Source organism: Phalacrocorax carbo, chromosome 1 (assembly GCF_963921805.1).
Source record: "Phalacrocorax carbo chromosome 1, bPhaCar2.1, whole genome shotgun sequence".
Lineage (NCBI taxonomy): Eukaryota > Metazoa > Chordata > Aves > Suliformes > Phalacrocoracidae > Phalacrocorax > Phalacrocorax carbo.
Genome location: NC_087513.1, coordinates 67,390,104 through 67,415,921, shown reverse-complemented (window position 1 = coordinate 67,415,921; position 25,818 = coordinate 67,390,104). Strand labels below are relative to the sequence as shown.

Genomic DNA, 25,818 nt, shown 5'->3' with positions numbered 1-25,818 from the left:
AATGCAGTAATACTAGCAAATGCCTCATTTCCCACAGGGTCCAACATGCCAAAGTCATGGTCTCCATTTTGGATTTGGTATTTAAACATGATCCCCACGCAGTGTGTATTTCCCACATTGTTGTGTTGTGCCTTTTGCTACAGAGCAGTACTACAGGAACTAAACTTTTCTGATGCACCCCATGCCCTCGTGGTGCAAAGATGATTGTCCAGGTGTCAGTCTGGGCTGGCTGCCTGTCTGAGGGCCAGGTTCTCCTTGATTAACTTCAGCCACTTGAGGACTAGGATCTCTGCTTTTTCATGGAGACAGAGAGACTCCTCCAGAGGAACAGCTAAGGCAACTCCCACTGAATGAGAAGCGGTGTTTATGGTGCAAGGCTGGACCTCGGCTGTGCTGGGTGGTGTGGGTGTCACACAGTTTTTTTCTTATAGTTCCTATGTGTGTCTGGGTGACACCTCAGAATGACACTTGAGCCACCTCTCTGGAACACCCTCTTTCCTCCTCCCTTCCCAGCCCTGCTTCCTATTTCACCAGCTGCAGGAGCACAGAGCTCAGCTCAGGAAGTACAGCGTCTTTCTCAGCTGCAGGCCACACCTTGGTGCTTGGTGCCCCACACTGGTTGCTGTGATGTCTCTGCAGGTTAGACTAGGAGGAGGTCACACAGCCTGTTACTGCAGAGGGGGTTACCTGTGGCTGTGTCAAACAGGGCACCTGTGCTTATCACTGAGGTGTGAAAAGCACCAAATGGACAGTGAAGGCATAGGGTGGCCCTGCTCTGCAGGGTTTAATTACTTTTGCTTTAACCCTCACCTCTCTTGCCTCTGCAATGTTTGGTAAACACGACCTTTTAGAGAAGGAAAAAACAGATGGCATTCTGCATTAGTGTAACTGCCTGCTCAGCACCCCAGGAAAGAGAAACTTGGCTTCTCAGCAGCAGCCTTTCTGCCACTTCTACTCAGATCTCTTGGCTTCTCATCCCTGAGGCAGGTTTGAACATCACTGAATTCGCTGACAAAAGCCTGCCGGTGCAATCATGCAGAAGATCGAATTTCACTGCTAAAATGAGACGAATTCAGGGCTGGGAGGCAGCAGAGCCTCTACATGGCAAGGAAACCTTACATATATCCTCAGTCCATGGCTCTCCTATTCTAGCTACCTGTGAGCTGGGTGAGGAACACAACTCTTGGCATTTATAGACCTAAGCAAAGGCTTCTGTGGTCTTCTTTTTCCACCTGTTGTGACAGACCTTGGGTTGGACTGCACCTCTGGGTTTCTTCCTAAGGGATCAGGGTAATTGATTACTGAAGGCAGTGAGTGAGCTGCTTCACAGGAAGATCTTTGTGTAACCCAGATAAATTTTATTTCTTTTCTCAAGTAGCTCAGCTATTTCATCACTTGTGATCGCTGCAGCCCAGTAGAAGGCCACTGCTTGTACCAAACCAAGGAGAAGGAAGTCTGGTCCTCCTCAACGTAAAGAGTAACACAGCCTCAAATCACCATCCTCAGTACAGACAGTCCAAACACCATTCACCATCTTTCAGAAATTAGGTATGATCCAGACTTTTCCAGTGTGTTCAGATCTAGCATTTTGGGTTGGCCTATGGCTGAAGACCAAGATAGAAACAGCATGGTTAGCATTCCTCCCTCCTTTCCCCAATCCAGTGACCATCCCCACAGCCTTGTGCGGCAGGCACAAAGCTCTACTTTTCCAAGTTCTAACCTTTTTTGTCACTGCTGCTTCATTCACATTCTGATCCACTTCATGTCACTTCTCTTCCTTGAGGCCTTATTCCCTTTTCTATCTTTCTTCATTCCCATTTGGAAACCAGGATGACTTAGCAGCTTATGCATTTGGTCATACAAGCTCAGATTCCCCTAGGGCCACTTAAACCTTTCTTCCCTATGAGGAAGTAAAATGATTCCAATCCCTACACTTCATACACAGACATGGACCTTTTGGGCAAGATCATTAATAAAAATAGGAGTTTGCCTTGACACAATCAACTCTACTGTGCTGTTGAGCAGAACTATGGCTGGTGCTAAATGGGATTATGCCAGTGGACTACACCAAAGTCAATGGAGGATCTAGCCCAATATGCTATATTTTAAGACAATCTGTAACATGCTTATCAGATCCAATTGTGCTGTAACAGCACAGCAATATGTTTCACAATGTAATTCTGCATCATCCATTTTTGTGCATCTTGATCTAGCACTCTCGCATTAGTGTTTTCTGCGAAATTACAGGCATCTGTCATATTTTGCCAGTCACGCCAGAAGATATGTGCAAAAGAGTACCAGCAATATGTACATAGGGTAGCCTATCCCCATCTTCCCTCTTTCCCCAAAAGACGGAATGACAGACATTGCAGTCAACCCAGATACACAGGCAATAATAAGAGCATCATAACCCATTTACAGGAAAGCAGAAACATAACAATGTGTGACATGACAAAGGTGACACATGGCTCTAGTCACTAGGCAAATACATGCGATGATGGTACAATCTGTGTGTTGAAAGAAACAAGGTGCCAACCGGCGGTGGTTAAAAGTTACTAGAAGACAATTCCAAATGGTGTGGCCAGAGTGAGGTTCCTCAGTCTCAAAAGAAAAATCTCACTGAGCTCAGTGCTCCTGTTCATGTCTTGATGCTTTTCTTCAGGATGATGTTTCCTCACAGAAGATGGAGTGGTTTCCAGCTCTTCTGCAGTTTTTGAACAAGCCAGGTGATGGTCCCTAAAATCTCCCAACATCTTTATACTCTCTCCCTCAGCTATCTAGCTGTTTGCAGAGCCCAAGTAGAGTGACCTGAGCAGCTGTACAGTGTGCTCCTCTTCAGCATCTCAGACCCTTCAGTTCTTCCTGAAACATATGAAAGCCTGCCAGGGCCACATGCATAAGAAGGAACTCTGGAGCACAGACCCATTTTTCCAAAAGGATAGCTTATTTTATTTGAGCACAGAGCCTGTCCCATGGGGGTGGTCAGAAGATGAATGTGCATAAAAGTGAGTTAGCATTGCAGAGCACAGAAAAGACAAAAGGCCTTTGGATTGACATCACACTGCAAGAAAATGTGTAATAAAAGGCCACAGCCTCATTTCTGTCACTGCCAAAGAATGCTGGCATGAACAGGAGTATTCCAGCCAAGGGACCTGCTCATTTGTTCATATGTTCTTGTTCCCTCCAGTTTCGTCTTTAATTTACGCTATTTTTAACTTCCTGCTTTTCCTGCTCCTTCTCCTTCTCTGTATAGCATATTTGCCATCCATTTCCCTTACAGTAGCACTGTTGTCTTTGTTGGGGTGAGTCTGTCTCCCTTTCTTTCTCATTGGCTCTTTTTTCAATCTCTTTGCGTTATCTCTCTCTGTCATGTAAGCCATGAACAAGTGTGTGAGCAGAGGGTCCACAGAAACCACCTGTCAAGTTCAACAGCACACACCTTAGTGTACAAAAGATCTGGAATGACCCAATTTTGCAGGTGGGTGCATCTTGACTAATGCAGATCAGGTCAGATGGTATCAGTAGAGGATTAGAATGAATGGTGTGAGCTCCACCACAGTCCATCTGCTATTACTTAATCAACTGCCTGCATCCATTTTCCAGTGCTAGACACAGGACTATTTCCAAAGCTGTCATAGCCTCTTCCCATGCGTCTCTGTGGCATTATCACACAGAAAACACAGGATACAGCAGGTGTTTATGTTGCATTCCACTGGTACCAAGAAGCTGCAATGTTGTGCGCAGGGAATTCTTTGCAATACAGGAGAGAGAACATGAGGATCACCTGCATGCCATGAGTGAATCACCTAGTATTACAGCAACTAACTGATCTCAATAGCTGTTGAAAGCGGCTCCCACAACTGTAAGGTTGGCTATGACTGATTCTATTTCACTGACGTTACTGCTGCTGCAGCCCAAGAAATGGCAAGCACTGTCACATGTGAGAGAAGGTTAACTGAATCCAAGTCTGAATTCCTCTAGGACAGGATCCCTGTAAGCAACAGAAGTAACAAAAGAAGAGGAAGGACTGGAAGAACATGTGGCCAGTCAATGGCTGGATACAGCTTCAGGCCCTCAGAAACTGTGTCTGATGGGTATCTTTGCAGTTTCAAAAGACGATACTTCAGATGGGTTTTCTTAAGCCTCTCTCCTGCCATCTTCCTTCTTCCTGAAGAAAGGTGTTGATAGAGGCAAACAAAACAACCAAAATGACAGGGAGACTCCAGTTTCTGCCAGAGATTTTTTTTTCCCGTGGAGGAGCCCATCTATTCCTTACTTTACTTCCCCAGCCTCATGTTCTCCCAATTTGCCTGAAAGTGGCTGCACCAGCTGTTGTAGAGAAGGAGCAGAGAAATGCCTGTGTGGGAGATAGTGCCAAACTGTTCTGGTGGATCTCCTTTACAGGACTGAGACACTGCATCTGAAACTCACCTCCTGTTTCTTTGGATGCTTCCAGAAAGAGCCATTCCTCCCAGGTCATAGTACCAGAAGAATTGCCAACTATACCTCCCTGCAAGAGATTCCCAAGGTTGTTGGTAACTATGGTGTTAAGGATGTTCTCTAAAACATTTTTTTTGCTTGTAATTGTGTTTCCCTATTTCCCCCAAACCTACATGCGCTAAACACCTTTGTGGTTCTGGACCTAGGCTCCTGCAAAGCAATTAAAGACGCTAGTTCTGACTGTACAAAACACTCATAAAAAGCAAGGTATCTACTCACTCCCAGGTTTAAGAGGAGTTCAAATCTGGGTCTAGATATTACTCCTCACCCTCATCCCCAGGTCATTCTAAAATCAAAACTCTGACAACTGTGAGCCAGGGGAATATTTATGTGAACTTCGCTGACCCATCCCTGCCTGTTTGCAGCACCCTCACAACCTCCAATCATAATATCTTGAACTGGATTATTAAGTCTACAGGGAGGAAAGAATAAGAAGCAGATGAGCTGCTAAGGAGCAGAAAAATTCCTCTTTTCATGTCTGTGACCTCAGTAAGGAAAAGAAATAAGGAAAAAAGCACAAACAGGATGTGCTAGCAAAGCAGCAATGTTGCTCAAACTTCTGTGTGTTTTCAAAAACTGTGCTGCAGAGGACTTTAGCATAAATGAAAGAAGTCAGGCTGAAGAGCTTGTATATGAAGTTGTTTGTCCTCAGAGCACACAAGGCACAGACCATGGGTGTAGAGGCTTGCTCTCCACTGGCATGTCCAGGTGCTATAAGCCTGACCTGGAGTGTTCTTCATTAAGAATTAGAGAAGGATTCAGCCTCCATGGTCCACTAATTGTAGGAGTTTGCACTTGACACTGCCAGCTGGGGGCCAATTAGTCAGAGTTGTTATGCTGTTTTGTGCAGTAGGTTATAGATCTGATTTGATATAGACTAGAATCATTATCATGTTTCAGACCTGGGCCAGAGCCACTGGGTACCTCTGAGCTGAGAGGAAGCACTAACCTCCAGATCATATATCAAATATCCTGCCAGCAATCCGAAGCCAGAACTTCCCAATTCATGAACTGGATTTTCATTCTTTCTGTCAGGCAAGGTCAATCTTTTACAAGTTTGGACATAATGCTGGGTAGCTCAATTGGTTTTCTGTAATGCTTAAAGAGTGATAGATACTCGTGGAAAATCATCATTCCCCACCTCCTTTTTATTAAGATGCTTCAGTGGTGTCTAAAAAGAGAATTGACTTGGAGAGTGGTTCAGTTCTCATCAACTTTGTGGGCCTCAGCCTTAAGGGGTATTGCATTCACAATCCAAACAAAGTCTTGTGGATTTGTCAGGACCTAGAGTGACCCAAGGGCAAAGTGAGAGCTGTAGTGGGAGGAGACATGCTTCTGGACTACAACAGTAGGGATCCAAAGAGGGACATGATGCTATAACTGTGCAGTGGATAATATTCATGGCTCTTTCGTGCCAATGTCTTCCAGCATGACTTCATAGGACAAAGAACAAACACATGTTCAATGGAAACAGAGAATTCAGGTAGAGAGACATGAAGAGTCAGAGGCAGCAGATCTCCAGAAGTAAATGAAATCAGATTTTGTTTTTTAACCACGGGTGCTTAGGGTGTGGGATACTTTTATGCAGCTCAGAGAGCTGGGAAGAAAGATGTTTGAAGGTTTGATTTCAAAGAACTATACAAAATCTGTCTATCCACTCTTCACCCTCCCACATGCAAAAATGGAGCAATGAGCACTGTCCTGGTTTCAGCTGGGATAGAGTTAAAGGGGCTGTGTTTTGTATTTGTGCTGGGAACAGTGGTGATAATGCAGAGATGTTTTAGTTGTTGCCAATAGCACTTACACTGGTCAAGGACTTTTTCAGCTCCTCATGCTCTGCTGGGTTCACAAGAAGCTGGGAGGGGACACAGCCGGGACAGCTGACCCCAACTGACTGAAGGGATACTCCATACCATATGACATCATGCTCAGCATATAAGGTGTGGGAAGAAGGAGGAGTGATGGCGTTTGTCTTCCCAAGTAATTGTTACGTGTGATGGAGCCCTGCTTTCCTGGAGATGGCTGAACACCTGCCTGCCAATGGGAAGTAGTGAATAAATTCCTTGTTTTGCTTCGCTTCCACACGCAGCTTTTCCTTTACCTATTAAACTGTCTTTATCTCAACCCATGAGTTTTCTCACTTTTACTCTTCTGATTCTCTCCCTCATCCCACCGGAGGGGAGTGAGCGAGCAGCTGTGTGGTGCTTAGTTGCTGGCTGGGGCTGAACCACGACAAGCACAAAAGACTTCTTCCAGCAAGAACACATATTTCCATTTGAGTGCTTTGGTAAGTCAGAAGTGGGGCAAGAGAGAATTTCACCAGAACTGCAAGAAAGGCTGGCTTGGAGATGTAGCCAATGGCTTACATGTCTCCTTACCACTAATTGGCGCTGTGATGCCAGGCAGCAACCAATCTGTGACGGTGACTAATCCAGCAGGCACTTTAGAAATGAGTACACAGCTGTTTGAAGTCTAAACTATATTGAGTTACAATTTAATTGGCCCATAATCATGAAGTAAACACTTGCCAGTTGCACTAATCCTGTTTCAACCCTGATCTAAGCAGCAGTCTCCCTACCAGAAAATGAGGAAATATTACGGAAAAATATCAGCAGAGCTTGCCCAACTTTTCTATGGATGTTTCCATAGATGTTTCAGACCCTAGCCCTTCTGCTCAGTACACATCCAAACCCTTCCAGAAGACTCTGTTCAGATCCCCAACCTCTGCTATTCCTGGGAGGGCTCTTTGTCTCCTTTGCCTTAAAAGCAGGTCAGGTTTCATCTGCACTTCTTCCAGTGAGGAAGGACTTTCTCTCTCCCACAAATGCAGGTGGAACATCCTCCCTTCCCAAAGTGCCACCTGGCATCTGATCGTGCCCTTCACACAAATGTACCTGGATCCCATCCAGTCTCCTTTGTGACATGATCCTTCAGCCCTCCGGCATTATCCCCATGTTCATTGCCAAAGCGGACCTGCCCCAGGCACTTAAAGTTTTATGCAGAACTTTTCCCATCACTGGAGCGGAGCAGAGGTGATTTTCTGCTGATTTCCTATTCAGCACTGCAGGCAATCCAGAGGCAGGCTTCGAAAAGCCTATGAAAGGCAACTGGATGAATATACTCTTTCCTCCAATTGTGACTCCATCATTTCCTCTCATTACTCTAATAGAAACAAATTTTTCTCATCTCAGCCCTATTACCTCACACAAAGGAAAATGCTATGTAATCCTGTTAGAGCTGGGCTGCTGCTGGACACATTTTAAGGTCATTGTTCTGGGATGCCAGTCTCCACTGTGTGAGACTGGGAGAAGTGGGAAATGCAATTACTAGGCTATTCAGATCCCTAGAATGAAACCCTGCCGCTAACAGGCAGAAGCCAGCAAGAAAAAGAGCAGTTGCTTTATGAAATTATAGGATTTGGCTAAATCAGACTCTAATCAGCACCTCAGAAAAGGAACAGGGTTAGCTCCTACTGCCATCCATGGAGTCTCCTCATTCCCCTCAACCTGATCTTTGGCATCCCCAGTGGAAGCCCAACCGCAAGATGGGTTATGGTCATGAAGCCAGTGGAGACAATGGTGGTCCATGTCCAGGATTTACACTGTACTTTGAAATGGGGATGCACTAAGAGTTCAGCAACAGGAATCTTCCTGCTGCTGCCATCACCTCGTACTGTACTTTGGCTGTGAGCTTCTTGGGGGCAGATTCTGGGATTAAATCTGTCTCCTAATATTCATGGTCTACAGCACCAGTCTTGCTGATTGCTGGTGTGACCCAGCTAAGCAGCCAGGGGGGAAAATTCACATTGCTAAACTCATTGGAGCTGTACCCTCCCACAAGAAATTCACATGTTGGAAAAGAGAAGGGGGCTAGCACTGCTTGTGGCAGTCAGTGAAGCAAAGCAGAACAATACGAGTGGGAATGATCGTAACCACCTCATCGAGTTGGCTTCTACTGAGTGGTTAAACACTGACATGTTCCTAACCATTCCCACCCAGGTGAAGCCAAAGAATTTTTAGCTGGAGGGATAGCAAAGTGTCAGAAATCTTGCAGGACAAACGTTAGGGAAGACCACACAAGAACAATGACCACCACGAACCACGAGAGGAGACAAACTTCTGTCCCAGAGCGTTCCTGACAGCCAGCATTCTACTGTTGTACCCTGTGTTTCCTTCTCCTTCTGCCCCACATGAGCTGTATGGCTGCTCTTGCTGGTCTCTCCTGCAGACAGGAAGTCACCCTTCTTCCTGCCTTGATGCCTCTCTTTATCTTCACCTTCCCTGCTGTGTTACCCTCCTGCTGCCCATGTTCCCTCAGTCTCCCAAAGGATTTCTGTCCCACAAGATAAGGCTGGATTCCTGCTGAAAGCAGGCTCGTTCTTGCAGGTCCCAGAAGGAAGTGGTGTGGGCTGAGGTAAGGTTCCTGGAAAAGGATGAGAACGCAGCCAATCACCACTGGAGCCTCCAAGTCCCTTGAAGAGACGAGAGTCACTTCCCTGTTTATGCTCTTTATTAGTCCCTATTCTCTTTAATCGGCTTAGACTGATGAGCCGAGGCAGCGGTAGGGATCAGCCGGGCTGTTTAATTAAACGATTGCAGCTCAGCCCTGCAGTTTGGGGGTTTGTGTAAATGAGCTGCAAGTACATTATTTAATCTGCTGTGCAGAGAGGAGTTGGGACATTAATGAAGCAAACTCTAATTAAAACTAGACGGCTGATAGTTATTAGTGGCATCAGTTCTGACAGGATTTATCTCATTTAGGGAAATGCCTGATCATGGAGAGGGAAAAGAAAGAATAAACCCAAGCTGCTTTATCAAATTCACCACAGCACCACTTGTGACTGGCTGTCCATTCAGCAGGGCTCAGGAGAGCTGCACAGGGAGCCCCTGTGTCCCAGGATCTCCCATCAGGAGCCCTGATGAGCTTATTTAGGGATATGCCTGGCTCACCCAGGAACTGATTGCCTATTCAGGCTGTCTGACCCACATATTTCAGTCTTGATTGACTTTTGTTCTGCCTTGGTTCAATGGGGAGCCTGTTCATGATTTGAGCAGGGTGACAGGCTTTGTAAATGATCTGATGAGCTTGCCCCAGCAGCATATTGAGCCATTCTAGAGCAGCATAGCTATCAGCTACGGACACCAGCTCCACAGTGAGCCTTGGGTCTTCCCTCTCTGTATTTTTTGCCTTCCTCACTGCATTGTATATGTAACTTCTAGTATGAGGGAAGCCCATGGCTGATTGCAGGACCTGGCAGAGGCTAGATGATGTTTTCTGGCCAGCATAAAGCTGACCAGTGAGTTTAATAGCCCTGCATGTGTTCTGCCTTTCTTCTGGCACAGTGTGGGAAGTAGGGATGCTCTTTTTGACTGAAACAGTCACACAGAAAGATCACATAAAAAAGGTGCTCTGTTTCAAAAAACAAAAATTCTGTGTGCCTATTTCTCACCTTCAAATAGCTGTGGTGGCTTCAACCATCCCTATCTCTACATAGAATATTTTGTCACACACAGATTCAGGACTGTTACTGGGCTTGGGGGTTATTGGAAATGAAGAGGACAAGAGAAAGCCTTGGGAAAAATGTAAGAAAAGCAGGAGGGGCCTGCAGAGTGGGACAAGCTACGAAAGACATAAAATGGACAGGCATAGACCAGTATGAGAAGCCCCTCAACTGGAAGCCTAGGTGCAACATGCTGTAGGGGTCATTGTCATTCACCTCCACTTCTGACTTTCGTGACTTAGACTCATCTTTAGTTGCAACTTGACAAAGCTGTTAAATTGTTGAAACAAATGATTGCTTCCTCTTCAATTTACCTGCCAAACCCCAGGTGAGAAATTTGGTGGTCCCCAGCACAAGAAGGGCAGGGAAACTCAGGCTTAAGGGATGGGTAGGGCCTTTGGGAGTCACTGGGACAAAAGGAAGGCCTAAAGTATGAACATGATAAAAACGACCCTAGAGTTTAAGACACTGTAGGCATGACAGCATTGTAGGATAAGAAAATGCTAGACACTGAGGGAATTTATCAAAAAATAAGGTGGAGGCTGGGACAAGAATGGGGCAGGGTCAAGGATCAGGGTATGAAGATAGAATACTTCTATCTCCAAAATTGAGCCTCGGTTCCGAAAAAATAAAGCACATAACCAACACTCTCTCTCCAGAAATTCAAGGGAGGGGTGGCTGTTCCTACCACAGAAACTGCTGCAGTCTTCTCCTCTTCCTTGCCAGTATGTACCCATCTGCCACAGAGGTGCAGCTGCAGATGTCCTACAGGGCTGTCATGCAAGCTTTATCAATGCTTAAACGCCCTCAGCAGAGACATCACAGGGGTTAACCTTCCACCTTCATACACAGCAGGAGGGGTCCTGCTTCCTTACCCTACCTCCAAGTGTGGCTGAACCCTACTTTTGAACATACACACACATGCGCACACACCCCCACCCCCACCCCCTGGTTTTTTTACAGTTGTCCAGCAATCACACTTTTCCTTGGAAGGAAATTAGAAACCACAGTCTGCTCTAGGGAGCAGAACAAACAAGAGAAATATAATTTTTAAAATGCTGTAGCCTCACTATGACAATTCAGCTGCCCAGTTCTGTCCAGAGCCCAGCCAAGTAGCTCAGGCTTCTTACACAGATGCCAAACATCAGATGTAAAAGTCTAGCAGTGTGATGAGGGAAATCTTTAAAGAGAAACCCGTTGCTGTTGACAGAAGGGTGACGAGGCATGAGAAAAAGGAGTAGGTCTGTGACATGGAGATGTAAGGAGTTGTGAGAGGAGAAGGAGATGGCAAGAACAGAGGGACAAGGCCGAGCATGGAAGCTATCTGCAGTATGTGCATCTCAAGTATTTTTGAAGCTCCTTGGACCCCTTGGTCTTGGCACTGATGTCATTCACTGATGAGGGAGAGCTATGACAATTGCTGGTGCGCCCACACCTGGCAGCACTGGGTATAAGTTGGTAATAGTCAATAGTACCCATCTGTAACTGTCCTTCATTAACAAGCTCAGACCATTTCGACACATGTAAGACTGTGTCCCCCACCCTGCCTCAGGGTGACAGAACCCTTGGTTTGTTTGGTGACTTTTGCTGTAGCTCAGAGGTTACGGGTCTATACTGGTGTGTGTGTCCAGGCACCTTATAATGTGGGATAACAAATTTGAAGGAGAAGAGTGAAGCATGTGTATGTTGGTGTCAAAGTGATGCAGAAGGCTAAGAAAAGGTACAGGCATGGATGTGGGTTGATGGAAGTAGATGTTTGAACAGAGTCTGAAAGTATGTTCTTGGAGGTGCATGGGCGTATTTGAGTGGAGGCCAGAGGGTGTTTGTGAGCAATCACACAAGAGTATGAACAATAATCTCCGGGAGGTAAAAGAGAGGGACAGCAGTGCTGAGGACATAGGACATAAGGGAGGATGGAGGAGGATGGCCATGTATAATATGTGAGTTTTGTGTGGGGCAGGAAGATTGGTGATGGATGATAAAGAAGTAGGGGATAGAAAAGAAAAGGTCTTGCTGGTAGCAATTTCCCACCTTGGTGAGGAGTCCGGAGATGAAGGCTTCTGCTCTGCATCAGCTGCTGGGCAACAGAACTGGTGTAAAACAGTTTCATTCCTGTAAGAAAAAAAAAAACCGTAGCAGGTCAGTATTCAGCTCACTCAGCAGAAAACTCAAGGGAGAATGCCTTTCCTAGGGCTGTTTCAAGGGGACAGTGACTCCCAGTGATGCTGAAAGAAAAATCTTGTTACTACATGAATGTTTTGCACTCTGAGGTGGTGGGAAGCAGGAGAGAAGGGGGCTGAAAATTTGATTCCCCTACCTTACTTGTCAAGCTGTAGAGAATGGGGCAAAAGCTCCCAAATAAAAAGTTTTCCTTCTTTCAGTATCTGTCTCATGATCCCATACATCTCATGCAAAATGGTTTTGCTTGTCTCTAACTCTTCTTTCTTCTGGGACAAATACATCTCCTTAGATGTGTTTCCTTAGATACACTTCCTAAACATTGTAATGCAAAGAAGTTGATTTTTTGTTTACAGTGGCTAAATAAACTCTGCAGACATTTCTCCTGAAACCTCTCTAGAGCACAGAAATGGCTTCAGCACATATGCACTGGGCATTACCAGAAACAGTTGTGGAAAACTGACAGGACAACCACAAGTAGGGGAGCTGAGATCATGACAAAAGGAGTAGGTCACAGCAAAGAAACGCAAAACTGTAACAAGTAACAAACCTGAGCAAAACAGGAAAACAAAAGGCTAAAAATGCTTTTATTAGATAAGAAGGGCAAAATAATTCACCCAAAGGAAGAAATCCTAGACCAAACTTCCAAAACTGCTCACTAATCTTGAGTGACTTGGTTTTAGGTTCCTTGCATGGAAACATTTTTAAGGAGCCCAGTTTTCATGGGCGTTGGGCACTTACCACAGCATTGGAACCCAGTAGAAGCTGCTCAGCACCTCTGAAAAAGAGATCCAGGGAGGATCTTGAGGTGTCATAGGCAGCACAAATCAACAGCCAATTTTGAACACACTGACCTCCATCAATGAAAAGGAGTCACTAATAAGAGACACAATGTCAAGGGGGGAAAGTACTAGGGGAATGGAAAAGGAAATGAAAGGAGGCAAAGAGAAGCAGGGGATGATTATGAATCCTCAGATGGCATAAAATCACCCTGTCTCCAAGTCAGTGCAACAACACTTAGAGCTCTGTTCTCAGTGCTACTGCAGAGACCAAGGGCTCGAATGGGATCATCTCCTTTTAAAAATATTTTTACAGCTTCTGACCCAGACATAAGCAGTAAAGCTAAGTCTGCTGGCTTGTCATGGGGTCTCAGATTCTCCCAAATTTGTCTAGGACTCTTCAACACTTTCTGTCACTCTGAAATGTGAAGCTTGTCACCTTTGTCACATGGCCACAAAGATAGCTAAATTACAATGACGATACTGTTCCCAGCCACCTCCTTCCAGCCTCCCAGCTCGCTTAATATAAAAATCTGCTTAGTTATTCTGCTTCCTTGACTTCCAGTGCATTCTCAAAAGTAATCTTTCCTTAGAAACAACAGGATTGGCAGGAGCAACACCGCAGGGGGAAGATGAAAGCGTTAGCTTTACCTCACTGACCTCCACCCATGCCCTCGGTCCCTGCCTGTGACATGCAACCTTCTGGAAAAGAGAGTTCATTTTTGTGTCACGTATCAAATTCATCTCCTGGTCTTCCATTTCTGTAACTACCCACCTCACATCCCTTCTCTCCTGCCAGCCTGGTTATTGCTGTTTCTCACTGTGTTGTTTCTAATTTAAACTTCTCAGGTGGCAATAAATTACTTGCGTTGTCTTTTTACTGAAGCCAGTGGTGGGATCACTTTTGAGTCTATGTTCCAGCAGGCTCACACAAATACTCCAGCTCCTACGTCTTGTCACTCTGCTTCCAGCTAGAATCCATCAGGCATTTTCTGATAAAATTTTGGGTTTGCATAAGATTCATCAAATTTAAACTATCTGGTGAAAAGATTTTGGGTCTCACAAAGATTCTTCAAATGACAGGGCTTTTCCTGGATTTCCTAGCAGCCTGCTGGAAGGCCATGCCTCCATATCCCACATCTCTAGTGCAGCCATGCCATGCAAGTAACCCCTTGGAGAGGGGCCATCAGGTTTTCCAGCCAGCTCTTTGTTCTGCCCAGCTCCCAGAGCAGCAGTGCTGGGAGCTGGCTAGCCCAAGAGGTATGGAGCACCTGCGCCAAGGCAGTCGGCTCTGCAGAGCAGCCCTGGAGTCACAGACATTGTCAGCTGCAGTGTGGAAATGCACAAAGCTCTCAGCTGATTCAGCAACAGCCAGCATTCTTTCTGAGGAGCATGGTTGGTTTCAGAAGTATTATATATTGGCATTTCCTACTGAATTTAATCTCTACAGGAATAGCTGGGAAAAAAGGGCCTACTTCCAGACAAAAGTAACAACATATTTTGAAATCATAGAATCATTTATGTTGGAAAAGACCCTTAAGATCATCGAGTCCAACCATAAACCTAACACTGCCGAGTCCAACCATAAACCTAACACTGCCAAGTCCACCACTAAACCATGTGTTTTAAATACCTCCAGGGCTGATGACTCAGTCACCTCCCTGGGCAGCCTGCTCCAGTGCTTGACAGCCCCTTCAGTGAAGAAATTTTTTCTAGTATCCAATCTAAACCTCCCCTGTGCAACTTGAGGCTGTTTCCTCTCATTTGTTACTTGGCAGAAGAGACAGACCCCCACCTCACTACAATCTCCTTTCAATTAGCTGAATAGAGCAATAAGGTCTCCCCTCAACCTCCTTTTCTCCAGGCTAAACAACCCCAGTTCCCTCAGCCACTCCTTATAAGACTTGTGCTCTAGACCCTTCACCAGCTTCCAAACAGAATCTGCCACAAAATGGACACCCCAAATTTCAGCCATTTTTAATCTCAGCACTTCCCTAAATGAACTACACTGTTCTCTCCTTTTATTTTAACAGCAGATGCACTGCTCCAATTCCTAATTACACATGAAGAAAGCAAACAACAGGGATGGAAAACATAGGGGAAGAGGAAGGAACACAGACAGACAAAACACTGAGAAATAGAAGCTTGTATATAGATTAAATGCCTTTTAATTATCAGGATAGAAACAGAGAAAATTAAAGGGAAAACAGGGAAAGGAAGAGTGGTGTGAAGTTACAGGACTTTAGGCTTAGTCTCCTGTGGGCGTTTTAAGAAAAAACATCTCACAGATACTCTTCAGAGAATCAGTATGCTCTGAGCACTGCAGCTGCACAGTCAGCTGTTGACTCTGGCTCTCATGATTTCTCACCTGAGTTTAACACTAACGTTGGGTATTTTCTGCCCAAACCAGAGTCCTCTTGAACCTGTGAGATCCCAAGATCTTTGGAGTAGTTGTGCACCATCCATACCACTGCCAAGTGTTGATGGTGCCCACAGGCAGAAATCTGCCTCCAGGCCATGACTCCCATGGAGAAGCCACCAGGGAGGTGATGAGGAGCAGACACTTGCCCCTGACTGGGGGCAAGGAAGGATATCGTATTATTCCTGTTAAATGTGAGTTCCCTAAATGCCCAAGAGCAGTTGGAGCTCTGGGTCTATTTGCATTCTCCTTCTACACCTTGCTTCTCTTTCTCTTTTGTGCTACCCAGACATACACCAGGGGACTGGATTCCACCTTGGAGACTATCCCTGTTTATTTTCCTCGTTCTTTCCACCTCTTGATCGTACCTATATCTGATATTTTGCAAATCCATACCCTTGCCTTTGCAGCATAGCATGCATAGCTGGGAGAGGGTTAACTTGCTATGTTGGACTTGTTCCCACCCTGGAGAGGCTGTATTAATTGCTATCTGGACAAAGCAGCTCTCACCTCGGTGCAAAAGGCAAGTGTCTTATGGCTTTACTATAATTTCTAAGCCTAAAGTAAGTGCTCTAGGAAAGCAGCTGTCTTCTTAACTGGGTGAACTCTTCAGGTAAGATGTTATTTTTGTTGCTGTGATTCAAGAGGGCCTGGCAGGGTTGTAAAAGGCTGGAGGCTACCCAGATTTCATCCGCCTGTAGTGTTGTCAACCTTTGCAGCTTTAAAGTAAGTCCTGAGATATTTAGTATCTGTCTGAAGTCAGTGTAAGAGTTTTGGTGGTGAGGGTTTTTTTCCTTTTTGTGCTTTCTTTTTATTTTGTTTTTAAACAAATCTTACTTCATAAGTCAGAAAGGCTACATAAAACTTGAATGTGCAGCCTCTGAGGAGTTAAACAGCAGAAAGCATAAGGCTTATTTTGCCTTTGAAAATCAGGGGGAAAGGCAACATGTCATGTCTTCAATCCAGTGACAGTTGATTCAGACTCATTACTTTGGGGTGATCATCTGTAATTTTTTTTATTTTTAAATACTTCAGGTAGGTGTCAATGGTCTAACAATTAAAAGGGTAGGTCTAGGGCTTGCTTTTTTGCCTTTCTGTCTTCTGTTCTACGTCCTCTACCTTGCCTTCCTCAGACTTGCAAATCATTGCAGAAACTGCAGCTAACCGCACACTGTTGGGGGCAGATCAGGCAGGTGATTGGGAAGAGAGATGATCTCTCCCATCTGTCAGGATACTGTTCAACAGTTCTGTTTCCAATTTATTGCTTAAAAAAACAAAACAAAACAAAACAAATTATTATGTCCTGGGCTGCAGCATAATGAAAGCTTGGAAGGAAAAAGCCAGAAAGAAAAAAAGGTGTTTTGGGTGAGTGAAGAGGAGCTGGGTGGTACAAAAAAGAGGAGGAGGCATGCTGAAGGGCCTATTGAGGTAAATGTTGCCAGCAGTATGTGAGTTGTGTGTGGAGAAGCAGCAGAGGACAAAGGCAAGCATAGATGCAAAAGACGGACTGGGAACAGCCTGAGCCTGTCAGTGCCTTGCTCTGTCTAGCTGGGACGCATGCTCCGGAGGCAAGGATTTGACAGTCCAGACCTATCTTAAATACAGAGAGAGCTATACTGGGCCAAGTAGTAACCCATGCTGTCAATTGAAATTTTAGCCCCCTCTCCTCTGAGAGAAAACAACTGACTGAATTTTATTCAGTTGTCTTTCAACATTGCTCCTGACAAGAGGTATCCTCCAGCCAGATGCCTGCAGACTCAGTGGGGTTATCTGTGAATTAACTGTCTGGCCACAGCAATTCCTGCTCTGTGATGAACTTTAAAGAGGCCTGTGCCAAACCTCCTGGCTAGCACAAGCTGTCTAGTCAGGTCAAGAGTTAGCTCTACCTTTCTATTTTCTTAGAAAGCTGGACTGTGCTATTCTGGGGCTCCCTGACTCATGCTGCCTTGGTCTTTACAGCTATGGATCCCAAAGATCCAAGCCTCTTTTCTCCTAAAAACTGGTGTTGTAAGGGGTACAAGAGTTGAGTTCCAAAATTTGAAAGTCTCTGCAGCTACCTAGATTGCACATCACAGGGCCAAATGAGTGCAAACTTTCCTAAAATTGCCTTAATGTTATATCTTCCCTTCAGACAAGTGCCTGGGGCTTTATGTTCATTCAGTGTTGTTGCCCATCCTAAGCATCAGTGCCCACTAGTTTAGCACTGATGATAGCTGTCCTGAAATAGAGATGCCTGTCTGCTGAGAGCTGTATTACAGTAAACAAGTCTAACACCTTTTTCTTCTTCCCCTGCCCCCTGCAAAAGCAAACCCCCAACCCAGACAGCATATGGAAAACGGTGGTGCTCCCTGCTCTCCAGCAGTCAGATTTAATTAAACAAATATCCAGTGCGGCCTGTTCCAATAGAAAAAGAGCAGCTCTGTTTTTCTGCATGAATTATTTTAGAAGACAAGAAATGCCAAAACAAGGCAGAATGAAACTTGCTCTCACTATGAGTATACAGAGTGTGCTTTTCTACCATTCTGCATCACCCCTGCATCCTACCATGACTGCTGCCCTGGTCAGTTATGTAGGATAACTGGCATGGTCCCCACTACAAGAACAATGAAGATCACCAGATATTCCAGCTGCCAGTACTTGCTTACCTCTGTAGCCTGGTACTTGGGCCCTACTGGCCTGCATATTCAGTAGCCTTGCCCTTGGCCCAAGCACACATCAGCTCTTAGAAACCTGACAATGCTGAAAGACAAATGGTGAACCCTCAAGCAATGTTCTATCAGTAAATAACTAGTCCAACTCACATAGCCTTTCTGGATTCTCTTTAAAGCTCCACCTTTTGAAGAAATACTAGAAGCTTTGACCAAAAGTCATTGTCTGTAGTTCTGAAAATCTCATCTTTCCTGGAGTCTTTTGCTGCTTGTCTCTATCTTGCATTTTTTTTTTGGATAGCTGCCAAGAGAACAGATGGAGTTACAGAAAATCATGGCCTAGAAGGGGAAGATTAAAGGCAGAAAGAGTCAAAGGAGAACTGAATTCATCTCAGATGAATTTTTACTGGCTGTTATCTTTCCTAAGATGAGGACTGGAGAAGCACAAACAGGAACTATTTAGCAATCCTAAGTTTATGAAAGGCTGATTGCATGTCTTCTGACTCCCTCAAAATGTATAGCTCAGTGCTGCCTCTATCTATCAGCGGAGCTGTGACACAACCTAGCTTAGGTTAGCTGCAGGCCTTACTCCTTCTGTCATCTCCCTCCTGTGCTAGATCTATTTCTGACTCCAGTCAACCTGGAACTGAGAGTTGAAGTGAGATCTGAAAGAGGCAGTGTTTCCAAAAGAGTACCTTCTAGCAGCTAGCTGTTTCTCCCCAGGTTTTTCGCTCTTCACTCCAAAATACCCCAATTACTTTCTAATTACTCATCTCGATTGTAGGTCATTAGACTGGTGTTTTGGAGGGAACTGAGTATGGGCAGAATTTATGTTGTAAGGAAACCATACATGATTAAAAATAAATTCAAGGTAATTTCTTGAATTTAAGCTCTTTAACTCCTTGTAAGTCTGATGGCCTCCTCATTCTTATGGGATACTGTTGATGGCAAGAATTTGTCAAGATTCAGAGAGGAACTGGACATTTAAAAGACTATGCTATGAGAATACTTAATGCAGATCCTTCCCAAAGCCAATGTATAAGACTCAAACTTTTCAGCATTACAAGAAGGCTTTTATGGGTGTCCCATGGCTATCTACTATGACTCTTCTTGCTCTTCCCTTTTCAATATCTGATCTTGGCTATCTCTGAAAAACAGCTACACAAACCAGATTCACAAATCTGACTGTTCGAGAAATCCTGTGTTAAAGGGCAAGCGGCTGAGTAGCCAAGATGCTGAAGTATAGGCATGAAACAAGACTGAAACTGTCACTTTATTTTACATTCCCAGCAACTTCAACAATCCCAACCCAGGTGTCCCCAGGATGCATCTTAGGAATGGATGGATTTTGTAATTTTCTCTAAATTGCCAAAGACTTCTGTATTCAGTCAAAAAAGGTCCAACTATTAATCCCAAAAGAGGAGAGAAGACTGAAGCATTCTGGAGTCAGATTTGCATGGAAGATTTCTGAGGATGAAAAAAAGACCAAATGAAGCAGGGGGAAGAACTGAGCAAAAGATGATAGGAAGATGATTTGGAATTTGTGTGCGTTGACCCAGAAAGCTCCTACCGACACCTTTAGGCTACTTTGGTTTTATTCCCCCTCCCTAACTTCTTTGTCTTTGCCTCTTCCTATACTCCACATCTGTTGGTTTTATGGCTACACATTTACTTTGCTCTCCAAGTCATCACTGCATCAACTCCCTCATCAGAAACATCCTCTCTAGTGGCAGTGACTATCTTTAGTCCTTTAGCTATCTGGAAGGTCAGTGCCGTATTTGTAAAGGGCTTGCATATGCCACTATAGTCTATGCAGAACCGCTTTATATCTGTTCCACACCCTTGTCATTGACGCTGGTCTGTTACCTACAGTGGTAGACGTTCAAAATATACCTACATGCAGAGTGCCAGTTACATCATCCAGATCTAGGATTTTCTTAACTTATTTCAGTCCAGAAACTGTCTAACTCTGCCTGTAACCCTTCACAGGCTTAGATATCTAATTAATTGTATGAAAAAAATGAAGATGTTTCTAGATGATGTTTATATGCCAGCATGTAACTACTGCATACAAAAACAAATTGCTGAAGAAACCCCTGGCAGTGTCAGCATGATGGATGAACGTGTAACATAAACATACATGCTAAGCCTCACTAGGATGCATGGTAGCTCTTCTTCCAGTCCACTTGATTGCCTATCATTCCACAGCTCTTTCTTTAGCATTCTCAAAGATGTTCTTCCTTCTTCCCTCCTCCATGCCCCCAAGTCATGCTGGAAGGGATGAAGAGGGGAGAACCTACCAGGAGTATCTATTCCTTCTGCTTGCCTGCCAAATATGAAAAATCAAATACATTTTGTAGTGTGGAACTTGGCCTGCCTTGAACACCTTATGAGTGTTGGAAAGAATGTCTTCTTCCACTATGTTTCTCTAGAAATTTGAAAATTAAAAGACCAGAGCTCATCCCACCTGATCAAAAAGAGGAAGTTGATGAAGCCTTCTACAGACAGCTGGTAGTAGCCTCGCAATCGCAGGCCTTGGTCCTCATGGGGGACTTCAACCACCCTGGTATTTGCTGGAAAAGCAACACGGTGAGCCATGCATGATCCAGAAGGTTCCTACAGAGCATCGAGGACAACTTTTTGATGCAAGTGGTGGAGGAACCAACAAGGTGAGATGTGTTGCTCAACCTTATCCTAACAAAGAAGGAAGAGCTGGTTGAGGATGTGAGAGTTGGAGGTAGCCTTGGCTGCAGAGACCATGAGACGGCTGAGTTTAGGATACTTCGAGGTAGAAGCAGGCTATGAGTCGGGTTATGACTCTGGACTTCAAGAGGGCCAACTTTAACCTCTTCAAAGACCTGCTGGGAGGAATCCCATGGGCTAGGGCTCTGGAAGGCAGCGGGGTCCAAGACAGCTGGACAGTATTCAAGAACCACTTCCTCCGAGCTCAAGATCGGGGCATCCCCAGGAGGAAGAAGTCAGGCAGCGGAGCCAGGAGACCTGCATGGATGACCAAAGAGCTTCTAGAGAAACTCAAACGGAAAAAGAAGGTTCACAGTATGTGCAAAAAGGGACTGGCCACTTGGGAGGAATATAGGAATGTTGTCAGGGTGTGCAGAGATGCGACAAGGAAGGCCAAGGTCCACTTGGAATTAAATCTGGCAATGCATGTCACAGATAACAAGAAGGGCTTCTTTAAATATATCAGCAGTAAAAGGAAGACTGGGGATACAGTGGGCCCACAGCTGAACAAGGAAGGGTCGCTGGTGATGCAGGATGCAGAGAAGGCGGAGTTACTGAATGCCTTCTTTGCCTCAGTCTTTACTGCTGAGGCTGGCCCTCAGGCATCTCAGCCCCCAGAGAAGAGAGGAGAAACTGGGACAAAGGAAGACTTACCATCGGTTGAGAAAGACTGGGTCAGAGGTCACCAAGGCAAACTGGATCCTCACAAATCCATGGGCCCCGATGGGATGCACCCGTGAGTGCTGAGGGAGCGGGCGGATGTTCTTGCTGAGCCACTCTCCATCATCTTTGAAAGGTCGTGGAGGACAGGAGAGGTGCCCGAGGACTGGAGGACAGCAAATACCACTCCAATCTTCAAAAAGGGCAAGAAGGAGGACCTGGGGAACTATAGGACAGTCAGCCTCACCTCCATCCCTGGAAAGGTGATGGAGCAGTTCATCCTGGAGGTCATCTCCAGGCATGTAGAGGACAAGAAGGTTATCAGAAGTAGTCAGCATGGATTCACCAAGGGAAGATCATGCTTGACCAACCTGATATCCTTCTACAATGGCGTGAGTGGCTGGGTCGACAAAGGGAGAGCAGTGGTTGTTGTCTATCTCGACCTCGGTAAAGGCATTCAACACTGTCTCCCATAGCCTTCTCACAGGCAAGCTAAAGAAGTGTGGGTTGGATGAGTGGACAGTGAGGTGGATTGATAACTGGCTGAACAACAGAACTCAGAGGGTTGTGGTCAATGGGGCAGAGTGGATGGAGGCCTGTCACTAGTGGTGTTCCCCAGGGGTCTGTGCTGGGTCCAGTCCTGTTTAATATATTCATCAATGACCTGAATGATGGGATAGAGTGTAACCTCAGCAAGTTTGCAGATGATACCAAGCCGGGAGGAGTGGCTGATACACCAGAAGGCTGTGCTGCCATCCAATGGGACCTGGACAGGCTGGAGCACTGGGCAGAGGGTAACCTGATGAAATTCAACAAGAGCAAGTGCAAGGTCCTGCATCTGGGGAAGAACAACCCCTTGAACCAGTACAGGTTGGGGGCTGAACTACTGGAAAGCAGCTCTGTTGAGAAGGACCTGGGAGTTCTTGTGGACAACAAGCTGACCATAAGCCAACAATGTGCCCTTGTGGCCAAGGAGGCCAACGGTATCCTGGGATGCGTTAAAAGGAGTGTGGCCAGCAGATGGAGAGACGTTATCCTCCCCCTCTACTCAGCCCTAGTGAGACCACATTTGGAGTATTGTGTCCAATTTTGGGCCCCCCAGTTTAAGAAGGATGTGGAACTCCTTGAGCAAGTCCAGCAGAGAGCTACGAAGACGATCAGGAGGCTGGAGCATCTCCCTTATGAGGAAAGGCTGAGAGACCTGGGTTTGTTTAGCCTGGAGAAGAGAAGACTGAGGGGGGATTTCATCAATACCTATAAATATCTAAAGGGTGGGTGTCAGGACAATGGGACTAGGCTCTTTTCATTAGTGCCCAATGACAGGACAAGGGGCAATGGGCACAAGTTGGAACACAGAAAGTTCCACCTCAATATGAGAAAAAACTTCTTCACTGTGAGGGTGACAGAGCAGTGGAACAGGCTGCCCAGGGAGGATGTGGAGTCTCCTTCCCTGGAAACATTCAAAACCCACCTGGATGCGTTCCTGTGCCCCCTGCTCTAGGTGTGCCTGCTCAAGCAGGGGGGTTGGACAAGATGATCTCCAGAGGTCCCTTCCAACTCCTACCATTCTGTGGTTCTGTGATTCTGTGAAAACCTACTTAGCACCTGCTTAATCATCATGTTTTTTGGTACAAATTCATTTTAAGTCATACTTTCTTTGTATAGCATTACTATAAATTTGTTTTTCTAGTGGTAGGGGATGGGATGAAGACAGAATTCCCATTGACAGAGTATTTCCAGTTTCTTACCAGTATATGTTGATTTTAGAGACCCTATAAAATATCTTAAAGCAAATTCACCTCAGTAGTATAAAACAGCATGTGCATACACTACTGTTTGGAAAGTGAAAATTCAATGTGACACGCTGACGCAAATGTGTGTCTTTGAGCTATTGTGGGTTCTTCAGAACAGCACAGCTTGGAAGGATAAGCACAAGGCACTGTGCTCAGGAAATGGAATTTCCTGTGTCGGAGGAGGAAGATCTAAGCCAATGCTGCTGTGATCTGATCTTTTTTTGGTTAACTAGTTGGGTGACTATAACAGATATGTCAAATATGCCATTCACTCATCACCATCTGCTTCTAGGGATGGAGATATTAATGCCATATCTTCCTGAACAGTTGGTTTCTCAGCTTACTTTAGTCCATATATGTGGCAGGCATTTCTCCTGTACATCCTCACTCTTACCTTGAAGAAATTATTGGGGAAAAGTGTGGGCATGACTGGCAGGTGAGTGCATGGATTTTGGGAAGAATTTGGTGTATTTTGCACCAGTTTCAGTGCAAAGAACATGACCAGAGGACAAATGTGTGTGGATGTGTACTAAAGAGGGTCTGAGCATGAAGGGATAGTGTCAGCTGGCATTCATGGGCTTAGGATCAGAGTCAGCAATGTGTCTGGGCAATGGTGAAAATGAGCTGTGGCTTCTTGTGTTCTGGCTCAGTGGGGTCTGCTCCATCATAGACATAGGCACTCTCTTTTCTGTTGTTGGTGACAGGCTATTTTACAGAAATTTCCTTACCCAAGGACCTAGGCTCCAGACATCACTAGCAAGAGTGATGAAGACTAGAAAGATGTCACCTGTGGATTCACTGTATTCAGTGAAAATTGCTGCTGACAAGTCCGTTTTGTTACCCAGAAGCACTTGAAGGAAATCTAATCCATTTGTTAAGCCTACAGGGAGTGGTTGGCCTAACTGCTGGATTTCCATACATGCTAGAGATGGCCAAGGGCAGAAAAAGGATTGGAACAGGTCCAGGAATCAAATGGAGTGTGAGAGTCCATACTGGCTTCTGGGTCCAGTCTGCCGGATATCTCCTGGTGACAGCCAGAAGCAAAGCCTGCAGGCAGTTTTTGGACCCACTTCCAGCACTTCTCAAGCTAGGTGGTGCAGTACTTTTTGTGCAGTTTTGTGGCTCCTGGTGCTTCAGCTACAGTGGGATGAAATAACTTACTTAAGATGGATGATGATACACTCACTCTCAATTATCTGTGGACTAACTTCGTTATAACCAGAGTCAGTCTAGGTGGCAGAAATTGTCCACAGAAGGAAACTTAAGATCAAGTGTCTATTGTACAAAGAAAGTCTGACCCTTAAAGCAGCAAACGTAATGCATTGCATACACATGCCGTGACTTAATAAAAGGCAGCAGCTTGAAGAGTTTTGGAAATAGTACTCAACTTGGATGGAACAGAACGTTCAGATTTGGGACACGTGGATGGCCTGGGAGAAGCTAGCATTGCTGAAAGGTCTCTGTAGAGGGGTACTCGTATCTCTGATGTAGCTATGTCGCTGTCTCTTATAGAATTACTATATACTCTTTGGGTTTATGGGGGATGCTTCTCATGCTCTCATATTTGCCCAGCAAAAGTGATTCATGCAGAAGCTTCTCTTCTTGCTATTAATTTCTTTCCTAAGGCACAGTAGGAACAGGGATGAGGAAAATAATTGTACTTGCTACGCAATTCCCAGGAAGAAAACTCCTGGGTGAGAGTTTGTCATCAACTGCTAGAGGGGTTGGGGGTACTGCCTCTCCTGAAATGTCTTTGAATCACATGTCAATGGGGAGTCCATTCACTCCCTTTAAATTGGATTTCTCTCTTCTAGAGGAACATCAGCCTTATAGAGCATGGCTGTCTGCTAATTGGATTGGTGCTTTGTAAGTGTTAAGAGGAAGAAGGCAAAGTAGCTATGATGGGAGGAAATGCTGTGTGTTGGACTATGCAATAGCCCAATGTGCACCACCAGCCTTGTTTAGATCCTCTGCCAATAGCAGAAACAGTTGATGACTTATTGTGATAGACAAGTCACAACATCATTTGCTCTGACTTGCTAACAGGGTGAATAGTGGTACTCAGGAAAAACAGCTACTGTATAAAAGAGCAGCCTCATATTATAAGTGTATGTACACAGCTAATCATGTGGAGGGGATCCTCTAGTGACACATGCAACACTCACCAGGAGCGAGCAGAGGTTTAGTAAGTTGTAGCCAAAACTATACTTCAGATATCAGAACTAGGAAGCTGCTATGTAAATCTAAAGCATGTGTGAGGGGGAGTTTGAGTAAGTTCCTGAAATAATTTCAATTAAATAATTACCATAAACAGAAGCTGTATTGATTAATTTCTTAATAGAACGATGGTATATTAATACAAAACTACATTTCTAAGATAACGTGGCCTTTTCCAAGACAGCATCTCTCACTTCCAACTATCTTCAATATCATAATTTCTTTTAAAGGTCATATACGTAATGGAATAATTACATGTCTGCAGATGCATGCGGATAGCAAACTTCTGTAGCTTTGAAACATCTTTTCATACCTCTTCTGTTTTGTACTATACAAAGGCCCTTCCTTCTTTGTTCAAATAATAGATTTATAACTACATAAA

At 45.0% G+C, this 25,818-nt stretch overlaps 1 protein-coding gene across 4 annotated transcripts in view; it reads right to left on the bottom strand.

The window, feature by feature from the left end:
• Positions 1 to 25,818, bottom strand: part of IQSEC3 (IQ motif and Sec7 domain ArfGEF 3) — a 106,089-nt gene that overhangs the window by 47,720 nt on the left and 32,551 nt on the right. For all 4 annotated transcript variants that reach the window (XM_064458058.1, XM_064458082.1, XM_064458065.1 and 1 more), the window contains exon 2: positions 12,032 to 12,112. In XM_064458058.1, the coding sequence (XP_064314128.1) occupies positions 12,032 to 12,112 (81 nt within the window). The remainder of the gene's footprint in view (positions 1 to 12,031; positions 12,113 to 25,818) is intronic.